Source organism: Salminus brasiliensis, chromosome 2 (genome assembly GCF_030463535.1).
Source record: "Salminus brasiliensis chromosome 2, fSalBra1.hap2, whole genome shotgun sequence".
In the NCBI taxonomy this organism is placed as follows: Eukaryota; Metazoa; Chordata; class Actinopteri; order Characiformes; family Bryconidae; genus Salminus; species Salminus brasiliensis.
Genome location: NC_132879.1, coordinates 37,801,317 through 37,828,528, shown reverse-complemented (window position 1 = coordinate 37,828,528; position 27,212 = coordinate 37,801,317). Strand labels below are relative to the sequence as shown.

At 40.8% G+C, this 27,212-nt stretch overlaps 1 protein-coding gene across 1 annotated transcript; it reads right to left on the bottom strand.

Moving 5' to 3' along the window:
• Positions 1-6,254: 6,254 nt before the first annotated feature.
• cntn1b (contactin 1b) lies at positions 6,255-25,721 on the bottom strand. The gene is made up of 24 exons (XM_072672583.1): positions 25,625-25,721; positions 20,267-20,346; positions 20,115-20,156; positions 19,540-19,666; positions 18,599-18,780; positions 18,368-18,463; positions 17,980-18,186; positions 17,517-17,616; positions 17,169-17,350; positions 16,656-16,780; positions 16,173-16,290; positions 15,841-15,991; positions 15,438-15,565; positions 15,014-15,186; positions 13,697-13,820; positions 13,230-13,397; positions 12,859-13,008; positions 12,080-12,150; positions 11,736-11,967; positions 10,847-10,959; positions 9,685-9,874; positions 9,190-9,305; positions 8,008-8,164; positions 6,255-7,074 (listed from the first exon to the last, which is right to left on the bottom strand). Exons 2-24 carry the CDS (start codon positions 20,337-20,339, stop codon positions 6,992-6,994), a joined length of 3,108 nt encoding a protein of 1,035 aa, XP_072528684.1. The 5' UTR covers positions 20,340-20,346; positions 25,625-25,721; the 3' UTR covers positions 6,255-6,991.
• Positions 25,722-27,212: the final 1,491 nt, after the last annotated feature.

Genomic DNA, 27,212 nt, shown 5'->3' with positions numbered 1-27,212 from the left:
TTGTTTACACTTCATACCCCTGACTTCATTACCAGTGTGTGTAATGTGATGATGAAATATGAGCATCAGGGTTGTTTCAAGTCAGCGGTGTGTTTATGCTAATGGCCTAAGCCACTTTCCAGCATGATAGTGAACTTTTAAGGCCAAAACGAAACAAATGGAACTGAGCAATCAAGCTTGTGTGAATGTAGCCCTAAATTACGCATTTGCTGGCAGTGCATGGATATGGATGCGGAGCATATTGACGTGAAGAGGAGAGGGCTTCTTAAATACATGAAAGAGCAGAGAAATCACACACTTAGGATGCTCTGAGCTGCTCCACTTCAATCACGCAACCAAATCAATCCCGCCGACTATCTCCCTGCCTCTGCATGCCGCTAACTCGTCCACTTGTGATCTTTACAAGAAGACAGTGTGAGCAGCAGTTGCTTAGATTAGCCGCAGTCGCCCGACGTCTCAATCACTCCCAAACAAGCCACTCGCAAAGTGCACAGTTCTGTCCACGACTTCACAAGTGAAATAATAATTGGAGCCCTCAGGCTCGCTGCTTAAGGAGCTAGTTCTGTGAATAAGAGAGAGGGAGGCGATATTAAAAGTAATGAGAACGCCCCAGCGGTGGTTAGAGCAGCACCTCCAGTCCTATTCTTGGTTGTTTACATAGGAGATCTACGTCGATTTATTCCCTCTGGATATCTGCTTTTTTTTCATCACTTCTAGGAAGACAGGAATAAGAGACAGACATCCTTCCCTCAATATGAGACGATATGAGATTGGGGGGAGGGTGCACTCATCCACCTTCATCCAAAACCTTTTCATCTCCCATCATCAGCAGGCTGTGGTGTTTTCTGACATGGCTTCTTCTCCACTAGTCCCAGCCATTATCCTTTCGCTGAAAGAGCAGCACCATAACAGGCTGGTTTTGCGATAATGGCGTCCTGGCAGCTACCCACAGCATAAAAATGATATCTTGCCAAGAGAAAACATCTTAAATCTAGTGAAATTTCCCATGATAAGGCTGTTCTTTTGGAAACTATTTGATATAGTGCTCAAATTGTACAAATTCAAATACCTACTCATAGAATAAAATGCCTGGAAATAAGGTCAGTAATCTTAGAATGAGAAATTATAGCTGTGTTGAGCTTTTTGCATCGTAGCATATGGTGAGTGTGTCAGTAGTATAAAGCGTTTTCTGCTAATACAAAAGAAAAAAAGGTCTCTTTGGCCTCTCTTTGGCCTCATTTAGCCACTTCAGGGCCAAAGGGTTACTGAGACCGCTCCTCACTGATCCATTAGACCGGTTACGGTTTCTTTTTCCATTTGCTGTGTTGCTAAATCAGGACCAAGGAGATCAAACATGGCGTCTCGTAGTAATTATGCAACAGTTTTGCTCTTTAGTCTTTCACTACAACTATAAGCCTAATATAGATCGCTAATGTTAGCTAACTCACTAAGTCGTAATTCATCTGTTAGTATTATGTGCTTGCTTTACACCCATCTCCAACTACGCCAATGAGCCTATTTTATAGCTGTAGCATGGAATCCACCTAAACAAGTCTGTTTGAAACTTACTCAATGAGGTTTAATGCAAGTGTGTGACAACTTCGGTATGCAGTTGATAGCTAAAGCCGTGGTCCTGACATAACAGATAATGTACAGCCACAAAATCAGGAGCGTCTGTTACACATCAGCTTTTATACAGAAAACCTACAACTCGCTTTTTAAGTGTCTACCTCACAAAGGTAATGCTAGTGGGCAGACTGTCAAAAAAGCATTTCACTGCAAGTTATACTGTGTATTACTATGAATGTGACAAGTAAAATTTGATTTGATTTGATTTGAGCTGAGCCTAAGTGAGCTGGGCCCTGCTAACACCATGGTAGCAATGTTGGACGAGCCCGGCAGGGGAGGCCATGTTAAAGCCAAAGTAGCGCTGTGGGATTAGCCTGGCAGGCGGGTCGTGCTAACGCCACAGTAGCAATGTTGGACGAGCCCAGCAGGGAAGGCCATGTTAACACCACAGTAGCGCTGTTGGATGAGGCAGGTTACGCTACTGCTGCGGTAGCAATGTTGGATGAGGCCCATAGCCGACTTAAGTATGCTAAACTTTAGTGCTATAAAGTCCACTAAAATCACTCTAAGGATCAGTACACATGAAGAGCGCTAAAATGGAGAATCTATTTATGTACCTATCAGATACACTCTCTACCATTTTCTGTACTGGAAATATAAAGAACCAGGATCTTGTGGCACAAAGGTGATGGGATTATGGGGCCAACCAGTGGATAACTAAAGCCTGGTAGGTTCTGTGGCCCCAAGTATGCTTAGCTAACCGCGCTAAGAAGCACTGCGTGCTGAACCGTGTCCATGTGGAAAAGCCACCAGAGCGGTTACCCTTCCTGCTCAGAACCATTCCAACCTGCAACTATTCAGCTTATAACAGCGCCCCCTTTGGGAAAAATACAAGTGAATGAGCAACAATCCAGGTCTATGTGGTGCTTCACATCTGACATGGTAAACAGACAGACGCAGACAATCTCAATCTTATTAACAAATAAAAATGATGTTTTATTGCACCACTTTCCTCCTGGATTTAATAAGGGATGCTATTTCCCCAATCTCAAATCTACACTCCTTTATTGCATGTATTTTTATTTGCTTCTTAATTAATGAATGAATTCTTTAATATTCCTAGATTGAAAGGATTAACAGTGGTTAAATTACAAGCTCTAAAAAAATACTGAAGGTAATTGGTTCAGTGACTTTGTGTAATTTCTGACCCACATCGTCTGGGAAGATGAGAATAATTTATGACAACAAATGAGATGTGCCTAATCTTAGATGTGCCTAATCGAGCATGAAGGATATCAGTACGCTCACATAAACACTTGCGCAAGCTACTTTTGCTGAAGCAGGAGTGTTACTTCTTTGTGACTCAGCGTGCGCTCAGAAATCTAATTTTTTAATATTTTTTAAGATTCTTATGGCTGTGCATTGCGAACAAATGTTTGGCCAAAAGTTTGTGGACACAGCTCTATTAGCCAAATGTCTTGGACGAGCTTTTGGGCTCATCCAAAAGTTTGTGGACACAGCTCTTGTAGCCAAACATATCGGATGAGCTTTTGGGCAGCTGTTTTAGCACATCACATTCTCACAAACATTTATACCATAGTAACACCTTAGCAACCAACACCTATACCATTGTAACATATTACCAACCACCTAGCAATGGTTTAGGAACCACCAGCTATACCATAGTAATACCATATCAACTCCTAGAGATACCATAGCAACCAGTGAGAACAACTATACAGTTGAAACCTTGTTTACAAACACTATATAAAAAACAACACAATGCATTTTTTCTCACTGTCTGACATGACTTTAGAGTAAACATATTAGGTCAGTTTTAGGACAGTTATTATTTTTATTTTTATCTATTTGCTAAATGCCAGAATAATGAAAGAGGGATTTCTTTTAGCAATTTTTTTACTTTCTTTAAAGTCAAAAGTTTAAATACACTAAGATTAATATGCCTTATGACAATTTGGGACAGCCCATATTATGATGTCATGTCTTTGGAAGTTCCTGATAGGTTTATTGGTAACATCTGAATTAATTAGAGAACAAAGTCAATATTTAGGAGTGGTCATCACAAAGCCCTGATCTCAATCCTATTGAAAATTTGTGGGCAAAGCTGAAAATGCGAGCATGTGCATGTGCGAGCAAGGTGGCCTACAAACATGGCTCAGTTACACCAGTTCTGTCAGGAGGAATTACATGGAGCTTTGATATAAAGGATAACTCTATCTTAGACACCAGGGTGTTTTAATGCTATGAGCAATAAAATAAGTGGCATTATAAAGAGAAGTACTGACTGTTTACGAATAGGCCGATCAATTCGTTAAGCACAGACGAGCACAAGGCTACATCTGGAGCTGTGGGTGGAAGATGCACTCCGTACCAAATCATCCCATCTGCTTCCTTCTGTGACACACAGCGTAATCCTCCTGCCTGCATGTTGTAGAGAATGTAGAATTATTCAGTGTATTATTCACTGTACCAGTGCATAGGCTGAGGTGTGTGAATTAGTGTGTGAAATGAATATGGTGACATCATTAAATCATCATAAATCAAGTTTATATAGAAACTGCATCTTCACACTCTGCTAAGACAAAACTTGGGGAAGTAAAGAAGAGACTGGGAAAATTCAGGATAAACAGCAGTTAACAACCAATAGAAAAGATGCTGCTGCCATCTGCTGGGAGAACATGAGTAATACATCAGTGGAGGATGGCATAGGGCAGTGGTTACCATCTCACCCCTTGGAGAACCCCTTTCTTACCTAATCTAATTAAGCTATATCTTTACTTAGCTAATGCGTAGCTTCTGAAGGCAATACTGAGCTGGTCTAATGGGGTAAAGCAGGGCTAAAGATAACGTCTGGAAACATGATCTTCAGGAGCAAGGTTGGTGACCACCAGTATTGGGTACACTCAGGTTGTTCATGGGTTCTTTAGTAAAGAGATAGAACAAAGGACAAAACAATCATTGAGATGCTGGGTAAAGGGTCCTCGTTTTTAGTACAGTATGGAACTCCTATCTAAACTGCTTATGCATACTCTATGGAACATTCACACATCCCACAATCATCTACTGCATTATGGGAAATGTAGTGCTCATATTGAATTTGGGTGGCGTGTTCTTTAGTTCTGCTCATCAATCCAGAATCATTTTCACCACCCCACTAAATCGGATCTAAGGACGCCCCTGTATTACACATCTATAGGAATATCCTATGGCTCTACAGTTGTGGCCAAACGTTGGTTTTCACAAAGGTCCACTGACAGGAAACTCCCCAGATCACAATCCCATTCTGGTCAAGCCTCAAAAAGAGGGTGGACAAACAAAAACACAGACACTGTGATCAACTCCAAGCACTGATTAGGTAAGAATGAGTTGCATTAGTCATAATTTTGTCCGGAAGCTGATAATCCAGCATCTTAAAGAAGAAGGGTCAACACTGTTAAGTTTTTGCTTAAACTGGATATATTCCTCAATAAAAAAAGTTATGAAATGCTTATTATTGTACTTCAGTATACCATATAAACATCTGCTTAAAGGATACAAAAACTGAGGCAGTGAAACGTATTACTAAGTTTTAACTTGTGGCCATGACTGTAGATTCTGTGTTCACCTTCTACTGCCAATAAAGGGCACGATTTCTATGCATTACATTTACATTTAATAAATTTAACAGATGCTCCAGAGCCATTTACAAAAGTGCTTCACTGTTTACTCAGAAAATAGTCTTAGCTAGTTAGTATAGGCTAGGATAGGATAGTCTATAGACTATGATCTAAATATACCTCTAAGCTTAGATACTACTAAACACAAAAGCCAGTATGGAGACAACAATACTTCTACACTACACTTCGCACTACAATTCGCCCAAGTACTCTTGGAAGAAGTGGGTCTGCAGTCTGCGTTTGAAGACAGTGAGCGACTCTGCCATTGGGTGCCAGGACAGAAAAAAGCCTCTTAAAGGATCATGGGTCAAGCCAAGCCGTACTTGAAGCTCGAAGGGCTCTTGGTACAGATCGACTTTTGACCATTGCCATCAAGTATAGAGGGGCTGGTCCATTCTTGGCTTTGTAGGCCAGGGTTTTGAATCTAATGCTGGACACGTGTCCATTGGACACTGTGTAAGCCAACACAGAAACACAAATAATATAATATTGCATATAGGCCTACTATATTATTTGGGGTGTAGAATGTTATCCCAGTCCCACTGAGAACAAACAAGTGCCTTCAAACACTTCAGTCAATAAGATGTTTGGGTCTTTTCAGCTTATTACATCATTCTTAACATGGAGGGCTTCCTCAGCACGTGAGAGGTCGTATGCAACTAACGTATAACATAGTTTTCAAATAAAAAAAATGAGCACTTGAAAAATCTAATGTACAATTTTCTGTCTATCTGTGTATTTAGGAGAACCATTGCTTTGAAAAAATTAAGTACAGATAAAATACACTGATTTACACTGAGGGTTCTAGATGATACTGAAATCACAAGATCAGTGAATTGTCAGTGAAACGTTTAATAGTCAGATCCTAATATTAAATCCAAGCAAAGGAATTAGGCCCAGAAAAATATTCATTGCTGAAGAAACCTGTTTACTAATGGATGTTGTGAATTCAGTGCTCTGTGAAGGTATGCATTCCAAGGACAGCCAGAGGCAGGAACGCCAAAAAAGTTCTTCATTCTAAATACAAACTTTAATGAGGACAGAGCTTTATACAGATTGTGCTGCATGGATTTCCATACATGATGAAACTGTGAGTCAAATTTGAGTTTAGCGTGAAGAAAATTGCACTTACAAAACTAGAGCTGAATGTAAGCAAATGTAATGTGGAGAGGATTTTACAGTGGTGATTAGCATACTCTCTAATGTGTAGCCTACTTTGCAGCATATGCAGCCAAAAATAAAGCATCTTTGATCACACAAAGTCAAGATTTCTGAACTAGAGCCAGTAACTAAATGGAGGTAATCAAACCTGAATTTATACATTCCGATTCAAAATCATTAAAAAAACACAACTTATCTGACTTTTTAAGCAGCTAAAGAGTTAATCGAAGCTTAAAATTCATCACATTTAATAATATATCACCGTACCACCCCCAAAAAATAAATAACAAAATAAATACACAAAATGGGTTAAAAAAAACATTTTACAACAAATATACAAAAAAACATTACTTACTAAACCAACGCAATGATATATGTTTTGTTTTCGCACTAATCAACATGGCTTCACCTCTCACTCCAATGAGACAAGTGTGCCTATACTTGAATGAACTTGAATGTGTTGAATGGTTGAGGACATTTCATAAGTAAGGCAAATCAACAAACTGCACCTCAATTTGCAGAACAGTGGGGTAGTGGTTTTTGTTTTATACAGTCCATTTGACCCAGCTGGGTAAAACATCTCTCTACAGGCCAAGGTTCATCCAGGACAGCACCAGCAGCAGCAGAGAGACAGCACCGAGAGACTGAGAGCCCAGTGCAGCTCGACCTGTGACACACCACAACAGATAGTGAGAGTTAGTGAGAGGAACAGGAATGAGGCATTCCACTCAGTCAGGTTAATGGAACAGGTAAACAGGTTAAATCTTTAAGGGCAATGGAAAAAAACAACTAGTTCTGACACTGACTGACACAAATTCTATTAATATCTCTTTTACTCATGTCGATTGCATCTCGCTCCCCCTCCAGTCATCATTTCTAGTGGGAAATCCGGAGATAATTTTGATACTCAAGGTCCTGAGTTGAGGTGACCTTCAACCTTCTAACATGGTGGAGATTTTTTTTTTTTTAACAGTGCAGCTGCCTTGTCTATGCACATTATTTTTTATCTGTAATCTGTGTGCATTTAAATTGCTATAGCTTGAAAATTGTCTACTCTGCACTACTCTCTAGTACAGTGCAAGCAACATTACATTTGCAGCCAATTTCGACTTCACAAGTGGTAAGTAGGATCTTCCCACTAGTGTGTTAACACTGCTTTACATCTGGAGTTGTGAGGTTATGAAGAAGGGTTGAGAAACGCATCATCTGCCTCTCGTCTGTAATTGCTGAATTTGTGTGTCCATCCATGTTTTAGTATCAAACTTCCAGCCTTTCAGGTTTAGGATCAGAGTAGCTCTTCACACAGTGCTCTAGGTTACATGGGGTCTCGTTATAGAGAGAGCTGAGATAATTCTGAACACTGTGATTTAAAGTGGGCATTATATGCATATGCCATTAACAGTGAATGTAGGAAAATAGCGGAAAAAAACGCCCTTCTGTAAACAATCTGTAAAATTCGGACAATTTCTACTATAGAGTTTTGGAATAGTTCTATTAGTTCTATTAGTACAATTAGTAATTCTTAAGTATGGAAATACATTACTGTAAGTTACAGATAACAAAATACTAAAGGTAAGAGAGAAGAGCAGCCTTGTCTCACCTTGCACTCTGATCTGTGATATAGGGCCATCTCCTCCCTCACAGCGAGCCCGTATCTCGATCACATAATCACCTGTCTCAGGCATAGGGAAGTCGATGTAGTGCCTGCCGGTGGTGTACAGTTTCCCATAACGCTCCCCTTCCTTCCTAAACAAGATCTTCACAGACAAAACATCAAGCTCAATTCCTAAACACTGAGAAAAAGTGTACATCATACTGATGCTAGTTCAACCCTTTAATGCCTGTCTAACAGGCATGCATGGACTGGCCATCGAGAAGTCTTGGGAATTATCCTCCTTCTTGTTTTTCCCAACATTGGAATCATTCAGTCTTTACATGTACAGATATTCAGTAGGTCATCTAAGCTGCAGCAGTATAGTTGTTAGAATCCATAGCAACTGCCATCACAACTAAAAGCATCTAGTACATTACAGTTTACATTAAAGTTTCTCATGAATTTTATTATCAGTCACGTTCTGTAATGGATCACTCTCTCTCGGGCTTCGTCTGCAATCTCTCGTGCAGTGTGCACTCTGCTATGTCCATATATTAACAGGGCGTAAATGCTGTCATGTGATCAGTATAGTGATTCTCAATCTAGTGTTTACGTGCTATTAGGATATCTTTCTGGCCAAATCAAACATGCTTGCTTTAAAAAACCAAACAAAAAAACATCTGAAGGGGTCTGTTTGTATGGCACTATATAAGCACTCAATTAGTGCACACACCCCTTTACTGATGTCCATAAAAGATATAGTTTAGAAGCTCAGCAATCTATTGTGTTGCAAGTTTGAATCCTGAGCCATCCTGTTTTGCCACCAGCGGCTGGAGCCTGAGAGAGCACAATTGGCTGTGCTCTCTCCGGCTGAATAGATGGCGCTCTTCCCCCTCATCACTCTAAAAGTGATGGTGGTCGGAACAGCTGTCTGTTAGCTGGTGCAGTGGAGCTAGGGACCCAGTGTGTCAGCGGCAGTTTTAAGGCTAGCTTCCCGTGTAGCAGAGGAGACATGTTAAGGCCTTATCCTCCTAGTATCGGGAGCATTGCTAGTGCTAGAGTTAGAAACGAGTGGTCTGATTGGCAGTACCAAAACTGTGAGAAAAAGGAAAAAAAAATTTAAATAAATAAATAAATAAAATAATAATAAACACAGAAGTCTGTTAGATACAAATACAAAACACCTACCTTGTAACCCTCTACATAAGACTCATTCCAGTAGTTATAGATGTGGTCCCAGTATATGTACAGCCATTTGCGTGTAAAGCTGACGTACTTGTACACTCTTAAATGCCGACTTGGAGCTGAAAATTAAATGTAAAGAAGCACACTAAGTTGTGTATACACCTTTCTTGCAAGTGTTAACTTACTTTACACCCTACTTTATTAGAAACAGCATATTGGGCATTTTATGGGGTTTTCTTACCTCACAGGTGTAAAAATGCAGACTGCTGCTTATATGTTGTCATCCTTATGTCATTCTCAATACAGCAGCGACACTGACCTAGTTGTGGCACGGTATGTGTGTGTGTGTGCAGGGCTACAGGATGGCAAACACAACCTGTATCCACAGGTGGTCTACATCCTTTAATGAGGTGGACCGACAAGGTGGGTCTTACACAACAACTTTTTATATATTAAAAAATTTGAGTGGGGTGCTATTGTATGTAGTGTTGCTCTTACGTGGTCTCCTGGTGAACATCTCACAGTGCTCACTGGGTGGGCCGAGTCCAGCTCCATTGTAGGCCCGCACCTCTATAAAATAGTGTGAGTCTGGCCGCATGTTCTCCAGACGGGTTTGGTTAACCGAACTGTGCACAAGAATGCGGGACGCTGCAGCCTCATTGTCGTCATACTTTCTCCAGTAGCGAATCTGGACATATATTACATTTAGATATTAGAGCTACAGATTAAGGTATTTCCAATCCAGGAATCTGAAGGATATGAATTTAGTTTAGCATATGACACACTGATCAGCCATAACATTAACACCAAATAACTCCTTGTTTCTACACTCATTGTTAGTTCAATCAGCTCTACTGACCATATTGGAGCACTAGTTCTATAATTCCAGACTGTAGTCCTTCTCTTTTTCTGTGTACTTGGTTAGCATCCCTTCACCCTGTTCTTTAATGGTCAGGACCACACACGACCACCTCAGAACAGCTATTATTTGGGGGGTGAGTCATTCTCAGCACTGCAGTGACACTGACATGGTAGTGGTGTGTTTGTGTCCTGCGTTGGTACGAGTGGATCAGACACAGCAGTGTTGCAAGAGGTTTTAAACACTGTGTCCACTTACTGTCCACTCTTAGACGCTGCTACCAAGCTGGTCCACTTTGTAGATGCAAAGTCAGAGACAGAAGCTCAAGCCCTTGAGCAAGGCTCTTCAACCTCTCTGCTCCCCAGGAGCTGGAGTTGGCTGCCCACCGCTCTGGGTGTGCGTGTGCTTACTTCCCCTGGTTCACTAGTGTGTGTGCTGTACATTGTACAGTAACAAATACGTGCACCTTTCACCTTACCAGCGCAACCCACACTAACACACCACCCACCATGTCTGTGTCACTGCAATGCTGGCCCACCACCAAAATAATAGCTGCTCTGTGGCGGTCCGGTGGGATCCTGACCACTGAAGAACAGGGTAAAAGAAGGCTAACAAAGTATGCAGAGAAACAGACTGACTGCAGTCTGGAATTATAGAATTACACAGCACTCCTATATGGTTAGTGGAGTTATGACTGAACAGTATTTGCACCTTTTCTTATTTTACTGTACTCTGTGACCTCTACAGAAACCACAGGAGAATAATTCTGGAATATGAATCATGTATTAGTTGACCGCTTACCTGGTAGCCGTCCACCCAGTGAGGAGGAACTTGATAGACAGGTAGCCACCATACCAGAGCTTCTGTGGAGGTGACCTGGCGGGCATACACATCAAGTGGTGCCTCCGTGGGTGCTGTGCAAAAAGATCACAGGTCAAAACTGAAGTATTACACCTTGCAAGACTAACAGACACCAACTAAAAATGGTGAAACAATACTTCAAGAATTCTCTGTAAGTGATACTCTGCACATTTAAAAAAATACACTGTCCAAATGTTTGTGGACACCCCTGCATTAACATGTTGGCACTTTGCCTAATGCCAGACATGGGCTAGAAGGGTATAAAGTTCTCCAGCGTTGAGCTGTGGAGCAGTGGAACTCTGGAATGATGGTGCTCCATCCACTACTTTTGGGATGATTTGGGGAGTTAGTGGCCTCCACTAATCAAGCTATGGACTGCCTCTTGTTTGCCTAGAAAACGGACTACATTTTGCCATAAACTTAACAAGCATATGTGCTGCTGAGAGGGCATGTAATCTTAGGTAAGATGAGATTGAGTCCCCTTGATTAAAATACTATTGTAAAGAGAAGTGGTGTAAAGACATATTGTGGCAATAATGTGTCTTTCACAACTTCTGACCTCACTCAGCATTACTAACACAGTGTTTTCATAGCTATCGTGCCATCACCATTATCCAGCATCCATACTGCGGCGTTAGTCACAAGCCATGTTCCTGTGGCATATGCAGCCAATGGCGGTCCGGTAAAACAAGGCTGGGCTTTTTTTTATTTATTTGTCTTTCATAAGAGACATAGTTGCACTACGGACTGGCACATTGACTTCAGAAATAAGATTTAAATAACGTTACTACTGCTATTAATCAGTCATTGTTTAGCAAGTCAATCTCACCGCTCGCAGATGAGTATACCACTTTGGTCAGGCTGTCCGGCCCCTCTCCTTTGGTGTTGTAGCCCTTCACTTTGATCTGGATTTCAGTGTTAGGGGTGATTTTTCCCCTGTAAACATAGCGCCGGGCCTCTGGGTCTGAAACAGTCGACCACGTCCACTTTATGTCTTCGTGGGATTTAAATTGTACCCCATAACCAAACTTCTTACCAAAGAAGTACTGGGGCTTCATTGGCTATGGAATCAAATTTAGATAGGAAAGCCATTTACATAGTTTAATATTATAGTTGCATATTAAAACAATCATAGGACATACGTAATTTATGCATAATTATAGGAACACCTACAGTCCAGGTGATGATGAACTCCCCATTTAAGCCCACATAGCCATCTACATCAGTGGGAGACATGGTAGGAACTGAAAGCAGAAAAGTTTGGTTTATGTTTTTGCAGTTTTACAACTGTGCAAAAGGGGGGACATTTAAGGACTAAGAACAATTACAGAGTGTATAGAGTTTTATTAAATTCCTATGTAGAAAACCACAACTAACTACAGGCTGTGTCATATCATAGGCAGTGTCGCCAACCACAGGTGAAGTTTATGTGCACATAGTTTGGGATCTTACAATATATACTGTTCCAAATAATTTAGGCAATATGTCGTCACTGTCAAGCGAAAACATTGTTTTTCACTTTTTGACATACTGTGAATTTGGTAGTTGTTCAGAATTCACATTATGTCAGCACTGAATGATGGACCAATAGAAATGCTCCAAAATGACTTGGAATAAAGTCTTTTTACATTGACCTCCATTTAAAGTTAAGAAGATTTTTGTCTTCTCCTGTAAAGTTGTCATTTTGGACAAATGGAGTTTTTGCGTGACAGTGATATGAAGGCACCTACAGGGAGATTAAATTAATGTGTAAGATGCAAATAATGAAAAACATTACACTTATGGTTTAATAATAGGGAAATTAACTTCAAGATAATTCGCCATTCTCAATATATTCTATTTGAACAACCTTAACGAACTCCATCAAGTACAATCTATACTTAGTTAAAAAGTGTTCACACACATTAAAGCTTTTTCTGTAGTGTGAATGTACTTTGAATGAGGGCACTCACTGGCATCCCACGTTTTAATTTTAATGGAGGGCAAGCTGCTCTGTCCTGCTCCCAGCTCACTTATGGCATACACACGAAATTCATACTCCATCCATGGATAAAGATCAACAACCTCTGCCGCCTCAGCTTTACCGTCCAAGAAAACAGGGGCTAAACAAATAGGACAAACCTCATATCAACAGAATAATAAAGACATTTGACTGGATTTACTATAAAGTTCAGTTCTGGCTTGGACAACTCCAATGCATTAGAGATAATCCTGTGTTTAACATCAGTTTAACATACCACCTCACAGATTAATCTAAAACACAAAGCTTTGCTGAGGAAAGTCAGTGTTGCTGGATTAAATGTGTGCCCTCTAGTGGACTTACAGGTCACCGCAGTCTTCCAATCCTCTGGGTCTAGAGCGTAAAAATCTCGGGTTTGTATAACATGTTGAATTAGGGGGCTGCCATGGTCCGAACCCAGACTCCACACCACCTTTACTGATGTGTCTCTGATTTCCTCCACACGCATCCCACCTGGAGGACCTGGCCTACCTGATACAGTAGAAATGCATTCTCAATTAGAACGAATGGATCTGTGGTTCTGTGTATAGAATAGGAATATGGCATTAGAGATCTCCTAATCTGTTGTAGATTATAAATCAGAACTTTCAACAATTAGGAAAAACATTACTTGTGATTATGATCACAGCTGCTGTTTATAAAAATATATTAACACATATACAGTATTCTGTGTTTGCTCAATAATTTTATCACTGTGGTATAACAGGGTTACAACCATTTGCATGTTTTGGTACATTCGTCCCTAATTGAACTTAAACAGCAAGACTAACCTATGACAAAAACGTTAGCAGATGCAGTGGCATTGTCAACGATGGTCTGTGCTGTGCAAGAGTACTCCCCAGCATGGGAGATCTGAATGTTTTTAATCAGCAGGTCTCCACTGTTCTCTTGACCCTGTGCACAAACATACACACACACAGAGCTGAATTAAAATACTGTAAATCAAAGTTAGGGTTGCTTTAGATTTCAACCACACTGTGATTACAGTTGTATATACGTTTGAGCTGTCTTCTACCCTTTCTGTAAGATTGCTTCTAGGTTTATTATATTCTTAGACCATCTTGCTAAACAGCAAGTCAGGGCACAGGGACTTCAAATGGTCCAATAGACTAAACCACTGCCACTATAACCCAAAGATCAATCATCAGCAGCCAGTGTGTAAGAAAACAATAGGCCTTGCTCTCCCAGGGGTGGGTTGATGTCTGTTAGCTGTTGTATCGGAGCTGGGGAGCCAAGCTTTCCTTCAAGTGTGCTGGCTGCCTAGTGGTGCTGCATCAGCAGCTTCACATGTGTTGGAAGAGACATGTGCTAGTACTAGGGTCACTGCTAATGATATGGGATGTTTACATGAGGGGATTGGGTCATTGGCCTTACAAATTAGGTAGAAAAATATATTTTACCAAATGCCTCTGCTTTTTTTTAACTGTCAAATTGTACATCATCCCCCGCATTTCCAAGATGCCTTTGGGGTTGTAGGTAAAGGTTTCCTTCTGTGACTCTTCCGTTCAGATCATGTTTGTGCAAGCAACACTGCACAGTAGAACAGTGCACCACCACTAATGTGTCAAATAAGCCTTCCTGCAGGCCATATGCTGCCAAATGAGGGTTTGCTTTGCCTTGACTTCCACAGTTTTTCTTAACTGCCAGAGCTGGATGATATATTTTACTGCCTTTCTCTGAGTACCTCTTTTCATGTCAAAAATCAACCAAATATGTCATTTCTTTATGGGTGCCCACATCTTTGTATTCAACTGTACACAGTCATATTAAGATATTATGCTCACCCTGGTTTGAAATGAACTCAGACAATCATATCAGATTGTAGTCCATCTGTTTCACTGCATACTGTGTTATCCTGTAACACTCTGTAAATATAGAACCATCATATAACTACAGAGTGGAGCTCATAAAACTGACCTAGTTCATTCCAAACTGGGGGTGATCATAATATTCTGATATAACTGTGTAACATAGTTAAAATATATTAAAAACACCATGGCCTTGTGGTTAAAGTTTACCCTTCAATATTTCTTACAAAAATGATCATGTGAATACATTAATTGATCAAAGCACTGCCAACATCTTACCAACATCTGCTCAAAGTGGTTAGAGTCAGTGGCGAAGTTGATGATGTAGGAATCCACCATCCAGATGAAGGTGATATCTAGGCTGGGGTCGTACGAAGCAGAGCACTGAAGAACAGTCGTCTCACCCACTGTCACCTCCACATCTGATGGGGCTACTGTGATCTTAGTAGCCTCTGAGAAATAGACACATACGTGTAAAGTTAACATGTACAGACATCATGTAATTACCTGCGGCCAGTGCTGACATCATGCTGCTTCTGTTAAGCAGTAGAGTCGAAATGAACAAAGTGTACTAGACATAAAAAATAAATAACTGGCCTAAAATGCCACAATGAGTTTATTACAGCAAGAACTGCATTTAACTTTCTTCTTGTTAATCTAAGTCAGTGTCAGATGGGTGCAGTTTAGGAACGCTTCCACTAACCAGTAATGCTGAGGGTGCCTGTGCTGTTAGACTTGCCGCGGTCATTCTCAGCATAACATGTATATGAGCCCTCATCACTCTTCGTCACATTTAGAATCTCAAGACTACCATCATCCCAAACAAACATGCTATCACACAGAAAAAAAAGAAAAATGTTGAGTCCACATTTTAGTGTCTTATGACCTAAAACACCATGTATTTTATTAGTATAATATATAATTACATATTATGTATTTTAAATGTATTTTATTTCCAATTGCTATATTCAACACAATATACTTCACTGTGGACTTATCCATACAAAAGCAATGGTTTTAGTCAATAGACTTACAGCATTTGTTCTCCAAACTCACACAAACTAGCACAGATGTTACCTGGAAAGGTGGATATGAATCTAACCCACCGGGAAGAGTTGGAAAGCAGTTCAGAGCCACGCTTCCAAATAAACCTGGGCTTCGGAGCTGCTCTCGGCTTACACTCAATAACCACTCTGCCATTTTCAGCACCCAGCAGAGTCTTTTTCACTGGGTTGTATATAAACGTTGGCGCACAGGCTGGGAAGAGCACATCGAAACACAATTTAAATGATGATTTTTAACAAATGTGTATTTAATGCATTAAAAGAACCATATATTACAGAAATGAATATGTGGAGAACATACTACACAGTACATAAGAGTGTACCACTCCCTCATTGTCCCTTAAGCACTTAAGCATGTGTGCAGTGGTACTCACAGACCACTCGTAGCTCTGCATTGGCATAGATGGTTCCCCAGGTGTTCTCAGCAATGCACTGATACATGCCAGAGTCTTCAAATGTGAGACTGGAGAACTTCAGCTCCCCTTTGCCAAACTGGAGACAAGAAACAATGTAACATTTTGTGACTGATATGCTACACTTTTAGGAATAAAGGTGCTACAAATGGTTCTTTGAATGATGCCACAGACAAACCACTTTTGGTTCCATGAAGAACCTTGTTTATACATGTAATTTGTAAGTAAGAAAAATAACATTTTAAAGGTTTAAAGAAGTTAAAAGAGCCTTCACTTGATGAAAAAAGTTCTTTACCCTTGAAAGTTCCTAAAAACATGTTTCTCTGTGGAACAAAAAAATCATTCTTCTCTGGCATGGCTCAAAGAACCAATTCTAGCACCTTTTCTTAACAGTTTTCTTTTAACTTCTTAAAGTTTCCACAACAGAATAGATGGTGGACTCACCGAATAGCCATCCTTTAACCAGCGTATCCATGGTAATGGCTTTCCCACAGCAGTGCACGATAGAGTAAGCTCACTGCCAACATCCTTCTCTGTGTCATTAATGTGCTCCGCCCACTCTGGAGCACCTGGTCAGGTAGGCAAAAATCAGAAGGATAGAGTAGCACTTAGTGTATTACCTAATAAGAACCAACAGCAAAGTGAGACACACAAATTACTAATAGAACCCACTAGCATGTGTAAAATATCTTGACCCGACTAGTGATTTAACTTTGTCATAACTCAATTATTGTTCATGATACTAAAACTGCATGTTAGCTACATCCCTAAAAATGACCTTCTACTATAGTAACTCGAGCAGATCTAGAGTTTCATTGTTGTTAAACTTGTCCTTACTTTCTGTTCTATTTTTCATTTGTTTCAGTGGGTTTACAAGTAAGAACAACAGCTTCTAAAGCTTAACAAACCCAGTCCACATCAACAACAACTCCACAAGAAGTGTAATGGGAAGTGTACCCTCAACATAAAGCCACTGGCGGTACCAATCCATGCCTCTGACGTTGAGGGCCTCACACTCGTAGCTGCCCTCGTCTTCGTACTGCACATTGATGAGATGTAGCAGTGCTCCGTTCATGCTGACCTCGTAGTTGGGCGGCAGGTCTGCATCCAGCTTCCTCCAGCGGATGTGTGGGAGAGGACTAAGTATCAAGCAAACACATATGGTCAGGACCGACAGCTGAATAAGCACTGAATGTCTTTTTGAATGTTGTTTTATTTGGACTAATTTGGAAAACAGAAAAATAGTCAATCAAAAAAGAACGGTCTGAATTGGCCCTGACGTGAGAGCAGATCAGCTGAGCTTACTTTCCCAGGGCAAAGCACTCCAGAGTCACATTCTGCCCCACCAGAGCATAAGTCTTAGGAAATCGGACTCGGATGTCTGCAGGATATCGCTTTACTTCCTCTGAAAGGAGGCAGAGTTCGAAAAGTTAAGGCAGGGTTAATTTACTGTTTGTAAAAATAATGATTGACATACCTCTCAGCAAACCTGCAGTGATAAAAGTTGGAATTATTAGACATTTAGGTGTTTCTGTGTGTTTAATTGTAAATCTGTATTAAAATATGTGCGAGACCACATTCACAACTTAATGTCCAAACTGTTAACAGACAGACCTATGCAGGCTCTAAAGTAGGCTAGTTTGCTAACACTTATTTTCCATATCTAATGACATACACTTATGACATCTATTCATGAGCTTTTACATTTGCTATTCCTCATTATTTCTTATATCTCTGGTGGCCTTATCTTGGATAGACACACACTCACTCTCTATCTGTGGCACCAGAGGGATGGGGGTGCTGAAGACACTCTTGCCAATGGTGGGGCTGGACACGAAGCAAGAGTAGTTGCCAACATCAGAAGCTTCGACTTTAGCAATGTAGAGATTCCCAGTGGTCTGAGAAACAAAGCGTCTCTGGTCGGGGATAATAAAATTGGGGAAATCATTATAGATCCAGCGGTACATCACCTCAGCTGAGAAAGAGAAAAAAGAAGAAACAGAGAAAGCCAGAGAGAAACATTAGATCCACACAAAAAAATATGGATTCTGTGTGAATCTTTAGACTGTACTACTAAATTATTAAAAATCAAGCTATAGCAGAGGATTATTCATTAATCAATGCTGGTTAAACACAGTCCTAAGAAAAGATTGTACCTGGATAGCGAGAGGGTGGGGCACAAAGTAGGACAGCCCCCTGTCCTTCTTTAACAGACACAGCCTCTCTCTCATCAGTAGGAAACTGGTCCAGATCTGAGAAAAGAGGAGAACAAAACTTTTTAGTTAATCACCAGAATTCACTGTAACAGCATGTAACAGCAACATGGATGACTTTAACTACTTGATGAGGCATCAGTAAATGTTTAATCAAATTCATCTACCACTTACATCCAAACTTGACAGTAGCCTCTTTGCTGATGGTAGTGCCATAAACGTTCTTGGCCACACACACGTATTTCCCTGCATGCTTGCTCTTATCTGGGTTAGTGATTACCAGATTTCCACCGACTAAACTGTAGTGCATATCAGGCTGCTCCATCAGTTTAATCTCCCAATTGTTATGCCACCACCTGCAAACACACTACCACTTAAACATACATAAACATACATAAATACAAGTAGCAACATAAGTACCATAAAAGCAGGACTATGCGAGAATGTTTTTTTTCTGATGGGCTCCTAGGCTCCCCCTACTGTCGGAAAGTGTAATTCACTTTTACTTCACTGTACAAAGGGCTGAAATTGACCTGAAAAGGTTTTGAGGTTTTAACTGATTTTTTTATCTGGATTTTTTTTTTTATATATATTTTGCATTAGGCATATGTGTTACATAATATAGCATATATAAGTTAAAGTAGCAGAAGCCTGTATAGTAGACCAAACTTGGCTTAAATTAGTGCCAAACTCATCTAATTTAATTTGCCTATTCATTGCAATAATTAATTTAATACACAATAGCTAATACTGTGAGATATGGTAATATTATCAGGATCACACTGTAACAATACACTGTAAGACGTAGATATGAAGCAGGCATTGTGATTCGGTCCTGGACTTGTGGGAATGCTGTGGACCTCATTGCCCTATATGGCATGTAACATACACAGTCCATCAAATCAGTCATTGTCAAAGTGTCAATCAGTCATCAGTCACTACCAAAGTGTATTTTTAGCATGCTTCATACTACTCTGCTATTTTGTTTACATAACATGGTGTGATATGACCGAGGGTAAAGTATATTAGAAAAACTATAAAATGAATGCATATAAGTTATATGTAGCTCTGATGAAGCAGTAGTATATGAAAGAACAGATAGTTAAACTGGTTACTTGATAGTGGCTGGTGGATTGGCGCGCACTCTGCAGTTCATGGAGATTTTGGCTTCAGGTGAATCCTCAGCATACACTGTGTCTAGGGGTTCCTCTTCAAATATGGGCCCAAACCCTGTGGCCTCCTCTGAGACACAAATTTGCATCATTATTGTCACAACCTCATAAAAGAACCAGCAGAAACATAGGGCCTTATATAATCAACCATACTTTATTTTCACTCAGTATAAAACTGAAGGCAACCCTCATTTTCAATGTAGCCAAGCATTTACATTAAACAGAAATTGAAGGAGAAAATTAAAAGTAATATTTAATAAACTAAATGCAGTGGAGGTAAATGTACAAATTAAAAACCTATTTAAAATGTATTGCTTTTATCATGTCATGACAAATAAACTCAGAAAGAGGCACAATGCAGGGCAGCTATTCAGGGCAATACAGGGCAGAGTTCATTAACATAGTATCAACCCCTCGGTATCTGCTTGCTTTGACAACATGTCAGTTAAATTGTAGGATGGAGGTCCCTGAATGTCCTGTGACAGTGTAATCTTGATGCAGAAACACTTGTAACTTACTGTCAAAGATTCTGGGCTCAAAGAACCTGGGCTTGATTGCATCTACAGGAAAAAGGTAAACAGGTGATGTAACGTTTAATTAGGCATGAACTAAGCACTGAATTAAAAGTGACCATTTAAAAGATGTGCAACATGGAGTGGCTAATACTCACCAGCTGATAACAGCAAAGAGGAGAGGACTGACAGCAGTACCACTGGAGCCGCCATGGTGACGCCCCGACCCATCACTCAGCTGAGGATAAGACAGCAAAATATACTATCAATCATAAACTATTAATATCCCCAGATGATGGACAGGCCCATACAAGTTCAGCCTCATTACCCCAACAACTCGCTATCCATTTCAAGCACCCATATAGCCATCCATCTATCCATACACACATCCATTCACCCACTGTATTGTGCCAGCACATCAGAAATGTAGTATTTAAAGCAGTTACACACAAAAAAACTTGTATTTCTTGCTTTGAGCCACCACTAAAGGAAATGTTTTACTGCATTTCTGGACAATTTTCTAAAAGTGAACTTGCATGGTAGAGTAATAGTACAGGATTTTACACAAATATGACTCAGCATTACGCAGTTCTCACAAGCAGTGTCCTGCCCGCTACACCACCAGAGTTACATAGTGCAGTTAGCAGTGTGCTGTCAGCAGAGTAGCAGTAGCTATTCTCCCTATTATACAAGTCAGTGGAGCATCAGCTAATATTTTAAGGCAAAAATGCTAGTGTTCCTTTAACCAGTTCATTCTTTGTTGTGTTGTATTGAGGTTTGAAGATGCTTTCTGTGGACAGAGACTGCAGCTATAATCAGCGTGCCTTTATGAGAGCATACACAGCAGGAGGCTGAATCCTTGACATAAATCATTTACTACGGTCTGACTCAGCAAATGCATGCTACCTACAGTCAGTCAGAACACACACTCACACGTAATCCATTTCACTAGTGCATTAATGAATATAATACAGTTTACCCCTACTCAGTCTGATGCAGCGCAGGCACACACACGCACACACACACTGCAGTATCATGCAGCACTGTGGCAAATGCTTTTTGCAATCGCATGACTCTGCAGAAAAGCACACGTGAAATGAGCAACTGCAGAGACTGGCCTAGCTAGAAACACACCAAGCCTGCCTTCCTGCCTGCCTCCTCTCCTCTCCTAGCTAACGCCCTGCTCTGCCTCCAGCCTCTTCAGCACTTTTGCATGGACCTTAAAGGACACACGCTCCCTCCTGACTGAGAGAAGGGGGAGGGGGCTCTTGGATGTGGTCTGCTTGTCGATAGGATGGCGTAAGGCGCTCTACTGTCCCTGCATTATCTCTCAATGCACTCATTTCTCAATTTCTTCATGTCTATTTATTCGCGCCACATTTAGTTGATCCAAGAGCACGTTTAGCCATAATCTCGTCCCGGTCTGTTGCTGCTGTCTCCTCTCTGACCAGCACACTCAGATTTAGGTCACTGTTTGCTTTAAGCTGAGCGAGTGAGGGGGGTAGACAAATTGTATTCTCAGATAATCTTTCAGGTCTGCCATAAAAACCTACTGTACATAAACATTTCTTTAGCATCACAGCATTGCTCTTCAGTGGCAAAAACTGGAGTGTGATGAAAGGTATAGTATATGGAGACACAATTAGTGTTTGAGCTGTAAAACAACAAAAAATTTCAGATGACAATATTACACTAACTGATGTTGTTTCTGTGGGAAACTATGGCTGCCAAGGTATATTTCATCCCATTTTAACAATCTATAACTTCCAATATGACCCTTTTTAACAATATCAATTTCCATTACATTTATATATATGTATATAGATGTATAATTTATATATACAGTCATGCCCGAAAGTATTCATACCCCTGTCAAAGTTTGACTTAAATTTACTTTTATTTAACCAGAAATTATATTTTTGCCTGGAAATGACACAGGCATCTCCCAGGAGATAACACGATGATGTACAAGAGGCATCATTGTGGGAAAAAATATTTCTCAGCTTTTATACACATTTGAACAAAAAGTGGCATGTCCAAAATTATTCATACCCTTCTCAATAATTAATAGAAAAGCCTTTATTGGCTATTACAGCAATCAAACGCTTCCTGTAATTGCTGACCAGCTTTTTGCATGTCTCCACTGGTATTTTTGCCCATTCATCTTTAGTGATGAGCTCCAACTCTTTGAGGTTCGAGGGTCTCCTTGCCATCACCCTGATCTTTAGCTCCCTCCACAGATTCTCAATTGGATTCAAGTCAGGACTCTGGCTGGGCCACTGCAAAACATTAATGTTTTTGTCTGCTAACCATTTCTTCACCACTTTGGCTGTGTGTTTTGGGTCGTTGTCGTGCTGAAATGTCCACCGGTTCCCAAGGCCAAGTTTCTCTGCAGACTGCCTGATGTTGTTGTTGAGAATCTTGATGTATTGCTCTTTTTTCATGGTGCCATTTACTGCGATCAAGTTCCCTGGTCCATTGGCTGAAAAACACCCCCAAAACATTAGGTTCCCACCACCATGTTTGACAGTGGGGATGGTGTTCTTAGGGTTGAAGGCTTCTCCTTTTTTACGCCAAATGGTGCACACATCATTGTGGCCAAACAATTCAATTTTTGTTTCATCTGACCATAAAACAGAACACCTTCTTTGTCCAGATGAGCATTTGCAAAGGTCAAGCGGGCTTTTGTGTGCCTTTTCTGGAGAAGTGGTGTCCTCCTTGGCCTGCGTCCGTGGAACCCAGCAGTGTGCAGTGTCCGTTGAACTGTCTGCCTTGAGATGTCGCCACCAGCAGAGTCCAGATTCACCAGGATGGCCTTGGTGGTGATCCTTGGATTTTTCTTCACCTCTCTCACTATTCTCCTGGCCAGCACAGGTGTCACTTTTGGCTTCCAACCACATCTTCTGAGATTTTCCACAGTGCGTAACTTCTTGTATTTTTTAATAATACTTTGCACTGTAGCCACTGGAACTTGAAAACATTTTGATATGGCTTTATAGCCAAGTCCTGACTTGTGAGCGGCCACAATGCACAGCCGCAGGTCCTTAGTGAGCTCCTTTGTCTTAGCCATGACTGTCCACAAACCAACTGCAGAGAGCTGCTGTTTTTTCTCCTGTTGAGTTGATTAAAACAGCTGTTCCCAATGAATCAGGGTAATTAGGATGCTTTAAAACAGCTTGGACTATTTGGAATGGTATAGAACTTTGGATTTTCCCATATACTGTGACAGTTTTCAAAGGGTATGAATAATTTTGGACATGCCACTTTTTGTTCAAATGTGTATAAAAGCTGAGAAATACTTTTTCCCACAATGATGCCTCTTGTACATCATCATGTTATCTCCTGGGAGATGCCTGTATCGTTTCAAGGCAAAAATATAACTTCTGGTTAAATAAAAGTAAATTTAAGTCAAACTTTGCCAGGGGTATGAATACTTTCGGGCATGACTGTATATATATATATATATATATTTTATATATATAAAATTTCAATTTCAAATACATTAGGTTGGAGCGATATGGTAAAAGTATTATATCATATATATTATTATATCATAGACATTTTTACAATGCACAATATTACCTGCGATATACATGATCACAGACAAACTGCATCAGTAGCCACATTTTCTTAAACACTAAAATACTCTTGTACTTTAAACAGTGGTGTTTAGTAAGAATATTGATCCGTGTTCTTCAAGAACTGATAAGATTCTCGATACGCTTGGAAAAGCATATTGTGTATCACAATAACAAAACTGATTACAATACAATTGCCATATTGCCCATATTGCACACAGTGTCACTAATGCAAGGCCTCACTCTTTCCCCCCAGTGGTCATTTCTATGACGTAAATGTTCCCTCGTCATGTTTTTAACATCAATGCCATTTTCATCATGGCAGAGGAAAGAAACGCACAGGCGGTCAATAGGCCGGATGGAATCATCCATATATGCACCTTATTCATTCTACCTTATTCATCAATGTTCCACTTTCTATAACGGGCACTTTCGCGCAGTATTTCCGCCCAAGAAGCACAAGATTACGTTGTTAGCGATGTTTAAAGATTGTTTTCCGATGTGATTTTTTGCAAGATGAAGTTTAAATGCCTCTCTATACGCAAAAGTGCCCAATATTTGGGGACAGCCTAACTGTTAGCTACTTTGTGCTTCTAGTTTGATGCTAACTGCACTGCATTGGCTTATACTTGTCCTTTCTTAATGACAATAAAGTTGGATCTAATCTAATCTAAAGGTTTTAGACATGTACAGTTTACTCATTTTATTTCTGCTGCATGTGAGTTCAAAAACACATTAAACAGGCCAAATCCGGTAGGTTTGTCTAGCAGCTAGCTAGCTATAATCTATAAACACCACACTACATGACCTCACTGCTCTGTTTACCTCCCAGAAACTACAGAAATGTGCAAATCGGGCAAATCAGTTTCCCCTCAGAGAAAACTACCACCACACTTGTCCTTCAGTGGTACCCAAGCCTGGTCCACCTGGATAGCCTCCTGCTTTCCATATTTTAGTGTAGAACTTCACATGGGACCCATCTAATGAGTTTATGAACTGAAGTGGAAGAAGGAAAGGCACTAAAACTGTGCTGGGTAAAGATTGGGAACATGTGCCTTTTTAAGTTAGCAAATTTAATGAAGAGTTTTTCAGTTTAGATTTTGGATATTAATGTAAATCCACATATCCTCCCTAGCCCACCTCTACCACAGAGCTCCCAGAGGTTTGTGTCAGATTTCAAAGGCAGTGATTTCACTGTGATTTTACAGTGTAGTTGTTAAATATGGGCGTATTATAAAAAAAAGCAACAGAGGACCTCTTAGCTAGCTGATTACACGTTAATCCAAAGTCATGATGGCGGTGTTACTGCAGCAGTTTTGTCATTTCACACCAGGTGGATTGCATGCCCCTACCCTCCCCTCCCCTAAAATAGAGCCTTGCACACTAAAATATACAGTCAAACTGTGAAGATTAAGAATTCACAGAAACTTCTCTTCAAATCTTTGTCTTTATCATCTGATAAAATGAATACCTCAAGGACGGCAGAGACGTGATGCTGCTAACCGACAGCAGCCCCACCTCTCTGGGTGTCAAGCCGCCCAAACTAGTGCGTCACTGGCCTGTCCTCCCTCCTCAGCGCTGTGTGTTACACTAACTTTACTGACCGGCCAAACAGTCACATTTCTGACCTCGCCTCCTCACATAAACAAGCCGCTTCCTAAAAACCGAGCTGCTGGAAACGTTAAAAAGGCAGAGCCCCCCCTCAGCCATCCTGACATCACTCGACGGCTACCACGCGCGCGCGCGCGCACACACACCCCGAACCGCGCCGTAGTTCTGCATTGCGGTACTCTCTCCTCTTCCTCTCAGTTCCGGACCACTTTAAACGTGACAAACTTTTTAATTTTTTTTTTAAAACACGCAGTGTCTCTCTCTCTCTCTCACACACACACACACACACACATATCACACACACTCTGGTGACAGGAGAAGACATACCTGCAAGGAGCGTTTAATCGCCGGTCTCCGTCTCCCTCTCTCTCTCTCTCTCTCTCTCTCTCTCACCCTCTTTCTCTCTTCTCGGCTCACCTGCTCGGCCCGCCGTCTGGACCCTCGGCGCGCCAGCCTATTGGACGAGAGAGAAGACGTTCGGGCTCCTATTGGTGGAAACAGAAGAGTGACGAGCAGCTCGCTCTGTAATTGGACAGGGGCTGGGGGATGGGCAGGGATGAGCGGAGCATCAGCGAGCTTAAAGGTCCTGCGTGTGGAGGGAAGTAACACGGGCAGTTAAACGTGAAAGCGCTCTGATGAATAGTCCGGCACTGCATGGCATCAGAAATACACTAAGACTGCTAACTCTTACACTGTAGGACTGCTAACTCTTACACTGTAGGACTGCTAACTCTTACACTGTAGGACTATTAACTCTTACACTGTAGGACTGCTAACTCTTACACTGTAGGACTGCTAACTCTTACACTGTAGGACTATTAACTCTTACACTGTAGGACTATTAACTCTTACACTGTAGGACTGCTAACTCTTACACTGTAGGACTGTAAGCTCTTACACTGTAGGACTATTAACTCTTACACTGTAGGACTGCTAACTCTTACACTGTAGGACTGTAAGCTCTTACACTGTAGGACTGCTAACTCTTACACTGTAGGACTGTTAACCTTTACACTGTAGGACTATTAACTCTTACACTGTAGGACTGACAACTCTTACACTGTAGGACTGCTAACTCTTACACTGTAGGACTGCTAACTCTTACACTGTAGGACTGACAACTCTTACACTGTAGGACTGTAAGCTGACAACTGTAGGACTGTAGGACTGTTCACCTTTACACTGTAGGACTATTAACTCTTACACTGTAGGACTGACAACTCTTACACTGTAGGACTGTAAGCTCTTACACTGTAGGACTGACAACTCTTACACTGTAGGACTGACAACTCTTACACTGTAGGACTGTAAGCTCTTACACTGTAGGACTGACAACTCTTACACTGTAGGACTGACAACTCTTACACTGTATGACTGTTAACTCTTACACTGTAGGACTGTAAGCTCTTACACTGTAGGACTGTTAACCTTTACACTGTAGGACTATTAAGTCTTACACTGTAGGACTGCTAACTCTTACACTGTAGGACTGACAACTCTTACACTGTAGGACTGTAAGCTCTTACACTGTAGGACTGACAACTCTTACACTGTAGGACTGACAACTCTTACACTGTATGACTGTTAACTCTTACACTGTAGGACTGTAAGCTCTTACACTGTAGGACTGTTAACCTTTACACTGTAGGACTGTTAACCTTTACACTGTAGGACTGTAAGCTCTTACACTGTAGGACTGACAACTCTTACACTGTGGGACTGTTAACTCTTACACTGTAGGACTGTAAGCTCTTACACTGTAGGACTGACAACTCTTACACTGTAGGACTGTTAACTCTTACACTGTAGGACTGTAAGCTCTTACACTGTAGGACTGTTAACTCTTACACTGTAGGACTGTAAGCTCTTACACTGTGGGACTGCTAACTCTTACACTGTATGACTGTTAACCTTT

Coding starts and splice junctions, on each gene's coding strand:
- cntn1b (XM_072672583.1), bottom strand. CDS start 20,339: ATGGGTCGGGGCGTCACCATGGCGGCTCCAGTGGTACTGCTGTCAGTC. Junction 18,781..19,539: donor AATCCACCAGCCACTATCAA/GTAACCAGTTTA, acceptor GTGTGTTTGCAG/GTGGTGGCATAACAATTGGG. Junction 11,968..12,079: donor AGTTCATCATCACCTGGACT/GTAGGTGTTCCT, acceptor TTGATTCCATAG/CCAATGAAGCCCCAGTACTT.